The sequence below is a fragment of the Coffea arabica genome, chromosome 2e, assembly GCF_036785885.1.
Source record: "Coffea arabica cultivar ET-39 chromosome 2e, Coffea Arabica ET-39 HiFi, whole genome shotgun sequence".
Taxonomy (NCBI): domain Eukaryota; kingdom Viridiplantae; phylum Streptophyta; class Magnoliopsida; order Gentianales; family Rubiaceae; genus Coffea; species Coffea arabica.
The window spans coordinates 73,768,543-73,777,996 of record NC_092313.1 but is presented as its reverse complement, the minus strand read 5'-3'; the positions used below and the strand labels follow the sequence as shown (position 1 = coordinate 73,777,996).

The 9,454-nt window shown below is 36.2% G+C and overlaps 1 protein-coding gene across 1 annotated transcript; it reads right to left on the bottom strand.

The window, feature by feature from the left end:
- Positions 1-5,991: 5,991 nt before the first annotated feature.
- On the bottom strand, positions 5,992-8,343 carry LOC140037080 (AT-hook motif nuclear-localized protein 18-like). Its single transcript, XM_072081061.1, has 2 exons — positions 7,619-8,343; positions 5,992-7,478 (listed from the first exon to the last, which is right to left on the bottom strand). The coding sequence occupies exon 2, from the start codon at positions 7,406-7,408 to the stop codon at positions 6,413-6,415; it is 996 nt and encodes a 331-aa protein (XP_071937162.1). The 5' UTR covers positions 7,409-7,478; positions 7,619-8,343; the 3' UTR covers positions 5,992-6,412.
- Between the last annotated feature and the right edge of the window lie 1,111 nt (positions 8,344-9,454).

Here is a 9,454-nt window from a genome sequence, read left to right as displayed (position 1 = left end):
TCTTGGGCTAAAATTGATATGGCTATTGGATTTTGCTTTTTGAATCACTTCTAGGAAGATATAAGCAAATTCTCAATGTTAAAGCACAAAATCACGCTGCCAGTTGGTCTCCATTTAATTTGAGAAATAAAAGGTAATTCATTAGTCGAATACACAGTTCTGTATGCATTTTTCGATTTAGATTCTTCCAAAGCGCTTGGACTGATCTTCAGATGCCGAACTGTGTAGTGAAGCTAGACGCCCCTGCTTGTGTGGCTTTCCCTCTCGCCCTTTGAGCGCTGAGACCAAGATCTAAATATGTTGAATAATTCATCATCCAGAAAATGATTTTACGTTACACAAGTTACAAATAAAGAGGATTCCAATCTACTTACCTATACAATATATTAGAGGCTAATAATTTTTTGAATGGAATCTAAGAATCTCGATGACCGATAGAGGGCTAAAAAGAAGAGGAAAGTAAAACATTCTACATAAACCAAAGCCAGCAATTACAAGTTCCATCACCATTGTATATAGTTCTTAGCCCGTTACTTGAACGGGAGTGCAAATAAGTTGTTGAAAGATTTTGTAAATTTGTAAATTATTTTTTGTAATAATAAAATTAGAGTGAACATTTTTGTTTTTGAAGATGCAAAAGAATTTAGTTTGAAGATGTAAAAAAAAAATTTTTTTGGAGTAAACATCTTGTGCAATAGAGTTGTAGAAATATTGACTGACATTGATGATTCGTGCACGTGACTTACATACATAGAATGGTTCATATATTCAAATTCATTAAAAGTTGCTATAATTAAGAAAGTAAAAAAGGAAGGTAATTAATTGTTAAAAAAAAGAATGAAAATAAGGAAGTAATGAATTATAGGAAAAAATAAAAATTGTCCAAATTTTAGAATTAGTAACTTCTAATATATAATCAAGTCAAATACTATTATAAGAATAAAAAAAATGTGTAGAGAAATATATATATATATATATATATATATATAAGCACATATATAAAGAAAAATTATAAGTTGATTGATAAAGAAAATTTAGTTAGATATAATTGACATGAATGTATATAAGGTAGAAATAAATAAATTGATTGAAAGTTACTACAAAACAAGGAAGTGAAAAAGGAAAGGAATTAATTGTTACCAAAAACTAAAAAGAATTTCAAAATTAAAAAAACACAAACATTAATGAAGTCTGCATGACCAAAAAATAGATAGTCCACTCGATCGAAAGTTAGGATAGCCAACTCAGCAACTTTTCAAAATCGAAACTGAACATCATCTTATAATGTGAGAATTTCTAAATCATACAAAAAAAGTATGATAATTACTGTGTCTAAATGATAAATACAAATATAAGAATTTTGAAAATCAAGAAGATGGATTTAAGAAGTGAGAAAGGAGAAAAGAGATTTGAACCTGAAACCTCTAATTTTTAGAGTTTTAACATTAATCACTAGATTGAGGCCTCTTTAACTCATCACCACATACTCTCTCCGTCCATTTTGATAGGTTTGATTTTTTCACACAATTTAAGAAAATTTAGTTAACTTTGTTAGAAGAATAAATCGAATTTACTATTGTTCTAAAATATCCTTATATTAAATGGGATATGACTAATTAGCTTTGCACTAAATAAGTTAAGTTATACTCAATAACATCTTATATCAAATAAGCGCATTTTAGAGAAACTACAACTTAACTATGATCTTCAATTAGAAGTGAAATATAGGTTGGAACAGATGAAAAAAGAAAATTAACCTATCAAAGTGGGATGGAGGGAGTATATTTGTATACTCTCTTCTTTTTTCTCATCTCCTATAATTCTACATTAAAGTATACTTAGTGGCTAGCTTCCGAGAAATGAGGAGCAAGGCTCCATAGACTTTACCGCATTTTCAACAAAATGCCTTTAGACATTAAACATCATCTTCATGGTTCTTCCCCTTTAGACAATTAAAGTAAAAGAAGATAAAAGATCCAAGATGCATCCAACTTGTCACTCAATGAAGTGTGGGAATCAAAGGGCGGTAATTAAATATTATCATAATGATTAGGGGAATCGCTCAGGCGAAGTAAAGAAGTTGATGAAATCAATTAACTGCTCAATATTCGAATATACTCCCACCGTCCCACTTTGATAGTCATGTTTTCCTTTTTCATCTGTCCCAAATTGTAGTCCACTTTCCAATTGAAGAATGTAGTTGTATTTTAATTTTTCTAAAATACCCTTATTCAATGTAAGTTGTTGTTACTATAAACCTACCACATTTAATGAGAGTTGAATCTTTTTTTACCATCAATTCAAGTTCCCATAAAGTTATACTCTATTTAATATGAGGATATTTTAAGAAATAGATTAGTTTAAAAAAAGAGTTCACGGATTAGCATTCAAGTGGAAATGAAGAAATGAGTTAATGAAGTCAACTATTTGACAGTGCCAACTAAGCAGCCATTTAATTAACATGGCGTTAGAGCAAAAGTTGGACCATCGCAATGCCCACTTTTTTTAAGCAATGTTGGGCATTGCATATGATAGAACTTAGCTTCTTTTTTTTTTTTGCCCTGTCGTATTTTTAAAAATAAATGTAAAATTAATTAGAAGAAGAATAAGTACAAGAGAGGGTAGATAAGATTAAATAGGAAAAATATATAAATGCAAGGGATGAAAATAATTATTAGTATGTTCATATATATGGTAGGTTAGGTGAATTTCAGATGTACTAACGAATGTCCATAGAAAAATCTATTTTTTTTTCATTGTATCCACTTGATTTACACTTGTATTTAGGAGATTTATGTATCTTTTACCATAAATAGTGCAAATAATAAAATCACTGTAGTATTTTAATATAGGATTTTTTAACGAGTGTTCGGAGATATTTCATTACACATAATTTACCTTATAAATGCATATATTTATGTTTATTACTCACTTTATATGGAAAAAGTAAACAGCCATTAGCAAAACTCTTAGATATGTGTAACCTCCTTGCTTTGAGATGCTTTCTTTGATAAAATAGAGATTTCAAAGTACTTTTATTTATAGGTTTTTCTAATGGGATAATATTAGAAACCTCTCCTGAGACTTCTCTTACTATTACCCAGATCCCCTAAGATTTTAAAAATATCACTTACCTCCCCTACTTTTATTATTTGTGTAACAAATTTTTTAAAAACCCTAAAATACCCTTCTACTTGCTGAATAAAAATACTCTTAAATCACTTTGTTTACTTCAAGAAAATCATCATCTAAAAAATAATCGCTAGTAGTACTACTACACCATAATACTATAGTCCATAAAAATTTATATTTGAAAACTAAAAAAGATATTTGCAAAGAAATATACTTGACTAATTTAACTCTATATGCTCAAAACCAATTTCTTAAGAACTTTTAGGTTTTTTTCAACTTCTTCTTAGCCTATGCCTAAATCTTTAAATTGTATTGATCAATATAAAAATCAACACAAAATAAGCAAATAAACCATACCCCACATAACACAATTATAAAAGGTAAAAAATAAATAAAATTCAATTTATTATAATTTACAAACAAAAAATCGTATAGTCATCCAAAAAATTGGTAACATAGAATGTTGAAGAAAAGGGAAAGAAAAGAAAGTGACTTTTGTTTCCTTTTTTTTTTAATTTTTGAGCTCTATTTATTTGATATGTAAATTATGTATAAAGTGAAAGTTAATATAGTCTTTTTATAATTACTAGGGGGAGGTAAGTGATATTTTTAAAATTTTAGGATTGTCAAGTGATATTAGGAAAAATCTCAAAGAAAGTTTCTCATAGTATTCTTTTTCTAATTGGTGCTCATTGGGCACTCGTTAACACATTTAAAATTCATCTAACCCATTATTTATATATGCATACTAACAATTATTACTCTCCCTTGTATTTATATATTTTTTCTATTTAATTGTACCTTTCTTCCCTTATATTTATTTACTTTCTCTAATTAATCTTATATTTTTAAAAAATGACACTTGAAATATATTTTAACAGTAACTAATGGGCACCTGTTAGACACGCTCTTTATTTATTTATGTCGCAGATAAAGGTCATTCTTGCAAGATAAATCTTCATAATCTCACCTCCATTCTCTTGCTCCGGATTTATCCAATTACGAGCTTGACTTCACCGGAAATCAAAATATTTCTCCAAACAGATTCTAGAATTGGATTGCTCCTCAGTAAATTCGTCCCTTATAGCCTAGAGGTGCATGTGGCAATGACAACTAAACAATAAATTATTCAGTAAAGCTGCTACAGCAGAAAAAGTTATGTAATAAGATTATTGATAAAGTGATGCAGTGTCAAGTTAATTACCGGAAAGAAGTGTTAAGTAAGCCGATACAGATGTGGTCAAACTCTTTTAAGTAGTAGTAAACAACTTACTATGCCAAGAAAATGTTATTACTGAATTTATTGATTGTTTTAATAGAACGCGTGTGCTGACAGGTTAACCATTAATCAGGACATAATGCAATATTGAATTGGTCATCAAATTTAATGAGCACAAATGTCAGAAGCTGTTGGGAACAAAAAAATTGCACCACACCTGATCAATTTAGTACTGCTCAAGATCTATTGAAATTGAATAGGTGCAGCATTGGGATGAAAATCTTGGATGACAAATGGTTATTAAAGGTGAAAAAGAACCTAATGCCCTCTTAGAATTCAGCTGTAGATGAAGCGATAAGCTCTCAATCAAAGTAAAAACGTTTCCACTAACCGGTCCGAAGGAAAAAGAAAAGGAAACTAGGAAGGAAAACATGCCAGTAATGCTGAACAGCACCAGACGAAGAAGAAGAAGTAGAAGAAGAAGAAGAAGAAAGACAAAAGGTTAAAAAGAGGAGAAAATTTCCAATATCTAATAAGTTGCTGAAAAAATAGCGAGGAAGTTACGGGAGTTTTAGTGCAGTGAATCAGACCTAAAAACGTGCGCGCCCATTCATGAACATGAACCTGAACCCTCCTCGACAAACTGATTACTCGACCTCACTTGTATGTTCTTTGCCCACCCCACCATTTACTGCTCACTCTGCATCCAACCAGCTAGCTGCTCATGCACGAAAACAAATGCACCCACGTACGCACGCACACACTCTACCCAGCGAGAGACAGAAGCATATATGTATGTAGTTAGCAGCTACAGCCTATAGGAGTTTATATGCATGCTTGACTTGGACAGTTGGACTGGTTGCTGGTCTAAAATTGCAATTACCACTAGTTGCCTGCCTCGAAAAGGAGCTAGTTCAGGGCAGTGCACGTGTAACCCCAATGCCCAATGCTCATTATTGTGTCTGAGTTTGCAGATTTTTTACTGCAAAAACTGCAGACTGGGGGAGTATAAACCCTAAAAGGGCCAAAAACAGTCAAACAAAGAAAATCAAGAAAGTTTCCAGCCCCATACCTCTGTGTTCCCTCCACACCATGCCACCAGCCCAGTTTGCACGTAGTAATCAAAGATGTCGCCGTGTATATCAATTTTCTTGAAAGTTGAAACCGTAACCGCCTAAAACTGAAGCTTTTACTTTCATCCCAGAAACGCCTATAACGTTAGTAAATGCTTCATCTACTACTTGCGTTTCTACTCTACTTACAGTAGCAAAAGGAAGGCTGTATAACCGTTACCATTTGGAGTACTAGAGATGATTTCATTGCTAGTGCAAACAAGGAATGGCTGATGCTTTGTGTTTGATCAGTACCTGCATTTAAAAGTCTACTAGGTTCTTAAGGGCAAGGTTTAAAGTCCACTTCTTCCTGTTTCCCCTTCTACCAAATGTAGAAGAGATGTAGATGAGAGAAGACCAGAAAGGATGGAGAAAGCCACGATGCGTTATGTACGAGTAAATGGGTGAAACAGGAAAAGTCAATAAGAGAACAGTGTGGATTTCTTAAAAGACGTTGTTTAAGGAACCTTTAATGGGTTGGTAGGGGTAGGGATGATTACTAAAATAGGAAACTTGCACAAACAACAATGGAAAAAAAATTAAAACAAGGTGCCTTTATTTTTTCTTTTGCAGGAAGTGAATGAATAATTATCAGACAAGTAACCAGAAGTACTGAAACAAGGAAGTGAGGGAGAGAGAAAAAAGAGGTTCTGCAGGAAGTTCTCCTCTTCTTACGCCTTCCACCAAAGGAAGAAGCAGCACCAGCAGCAAAACTTCAACAACTGTTCTAGAAATTAAAATAGAGAAGAACCCACAAAGAATTCATGAATTTGTACATCCCTCTTCCAAAAGAAAAAAAAAAGGCAATCTAATCATCATCAGATAATTAATTAACACCATAAACACAACTACCAGTAGGAGAAAAAAAGTAGGAGAAGAAGAATGCAAAATGATCGGATGATGGTCAAATCATGTGATCAAGATATTAAACCACAGAATTCCCGATATGTCAAAACGGAGGACGACCAGTTCCCCAGTAAGCGGCCTCAGCTGGTAATTGACACGAATTTAGGAGATTTGGAGGCATCCCATGAAAAAGGGATGAACTAGGATCAGGTAGAAGCTGTTGTGACTGTTGCGGCTGCTGTTGTCCAACAATTCCGGCCCCAGGCGATCCCAAAGGTCCACTACCCGGGGGAGGAACAGCCGCCGTTTCATCATCCTCTAATGGTAGTCTTTCATATGCAGCGTTACCAAATGATGCAGCCATGATCACAACCGGACCAGCCGCGAGTAGCGGCCCAACTACACTTCCACCAACTACTTGCCCCTGACCACCGGCTAAATATATAGTCAACCCAGAAGCCGCAGCTGGTGCTGGAGGGGGTAAGAATGAACCCGAAAGCGATAGGATTTCGAATCTTCCGTGTAAAGTCACGACTGCGCCCGGTGCAGCTGGCTGCCTGAGTGTAACATTATTAACGGTTCCGTTCCCACTCAAAATGCAAACCCCTCTTTGCCTTCTGGTCGCAAAATTTGATACACTCTCTTGGATGTCGCAGCCACTGGCAATTTCCATAACATGGGATCTGAGGGCATTTGCACTATCACGAGTGATGATGATAGGGGGTTTAGCCTTGTTCTTGGAACCGGCCGGCCTTCCTCTTGGTCTTCTTCTGACTTCGTCATGATTATTGTCTCCTCCGCCGCCGTTTCCAGCTGGGACGAGTTCTTTGTTCCCTTGATCACTTCCTCCAGTTCCATGGTGGGAGCCGGAGGTGGCGTTCATGGATGATATGGAACTGCAAGTAGGAATCATGAAACTCTCGTCTCGATCTCTTTTCTGGCTACCCCGGTTTGGGGTGCTACTACCGCTGTTTTCGTCCTCAGCCTTGTGGTGCTGATGGTGATGTTGTTGGAACTGATGAGGATGGTGCTGGAGCTGAAGATCCCTGGTATGAAAAGGTGGCGGAAGAGGTCGGCCGTGAGCTGTGAGCTGATCCATTTCTTGCAGGAACTGTTGTTTCGATGCTAATTAAGGGGTGCTGAGGATTTGGAACTGGAAGGTGCAATTTCTGCAAATATTTGCTAAGCTTACTTTTTTGGGACTCTATCTCTCTCTCTCTCTCTCTCTCTCTTTAAGTTTCTTGAAGAGGGAGGGGGAAGAGGGCCTGAATGAATTGAGATGATGCTATGCTAGTATGCTGCTACTAACCTTCACCTGAAAAGAGTTGGACGGGCGTGGGCATGGGTGTGGGCGTGGGAGCATCGCTTACCGAAGTTTGAGCTGAATCAACCATCTTTCAGATCTTCAAAATTTCATGTGATAACCACGCATAAAATTCAGGTAAGAGGGAGATGAGGAAGTTAGCGAGAGAGAGAGAGAGTGAGATGAAAGAGTTTGGGGAAAATGATGTTTTAAGGTTGGGAATATGGTAGCTAGGTGTTTGTTACTACAAACAAAGAAGTATCTACTGCTGGTAGCTAGCTAGTACTTTGTTTTGGGTTGCGAGGGGAACCTTTTTCACTTACCTTTTTTAGGGGAGAGAAGGGGTGAAGGAGTTTGGAGTTAGGGTTAGGTCAAGCCTCATTGGCAATCAGCAAAGCAGAAGGAGAGAGGGAGAGGAGATTGAATCAATGGACGGACGGATGGATGGATGGGGATCGAGTTTTGGTAGTATGACAGCGTGCGCATGGGCGGTGATGGGCCCCCCATTTCTCTCTCCTTTGTCCCTCACACGGGGGTCCCCCAGCACTCCACGTTCTCTCTCTCTTTCTCCCTTTCTCACACACAAAACTATACTGCGGCATCATTATTCACAATTCTCAAAACTCCCCAAACTCTAGTGCACGCACACACTCACTTTGCTATAGTTGCCAGCCAGCCAGCCAGAGAGAGAGAGAGAGGGATAAAAGCCCTTGATCATGAGTGCATAATCAAATCATCTTGTCCCATTATCCCATCTTCTACGTACGTTACAGCAGCAAAGCAAATAAAATGAAGAGAAGCTATATATATATATATATATATATATGCATGATCAGCTTCAGATTGTTTGGGATTGATCAAAATGACAAAAATGATAACCTCATCTATCTACGTCTGATTTTCTTCATATATATATATATATATATATATATATATACACACTATAGAGAGTCTTTCCTTAATTAATATGGGCAATCCTTGAGAAAGCATCATGCATGTTCATTGATGATCTGAGCTTGATCTCAGGCCTCATTTCTTGAACATGGCACTAGCTAGTAGCTGCTTGACTCAATCGGTCACTAGTTTTTGAGCTTTAGGAGACCTTAATTGATAATTATCCATTCTTCCTTTCGGTTGTTCTAGCTGTGATAAATTCAAGAAAAGCTAGTAGCGGACGAGATCTTACGTAGTACAAAGAGAAGATTTTTGTTGGGAGTTTCTGGGTGAGGAGTTGTAGCGCTAGCTAGACCAGAGATGCATGCATGAGCGTTACGGAAGTTTCCCGGATTTCCCGATTAATGCTAAGGTAAGGAAAGGAGAAAAGAAGGAAGATCGCGACGAAGAAAGGAGTTGACTGACAACTCCATGAAACGGTTCCTCCTACTTCACTTGTACTCTTTAATGCACCAAACTGGAAGGCAATTCTTGGAGAAGGGAGAGGAGGACGGGAGGGAAAACAGAACAAAACTGAAGCCCGCCCCAAGGAAAGGATCGATCGATCCATGGAATCATGGATTATGGAGTGGATTAGATCAATATTCATCATACACCATTGGTGTATGGTGTTTACACTTAATTTAACTTTGCCCTCAACTTTATTTGCTGCTGCTGACCCCATTGCTGATTGGGTCCTAGCTAGTCATTCCTTCCTACTTGGGTCCGTTTTCAATTCCCCATGACCCCACATGCAAGTTGAGTTATAATTCTTGTTTTCCATGTCAAGCTAAAACTTGCAAAAGAAACACGGAAAAAAATTGTAGATTAATCTTCCTTGCACTGGATGCTAGTGTATATACTATAACCATTGAATGTATGATAATTAATGTAAATTTAAATTTAAAG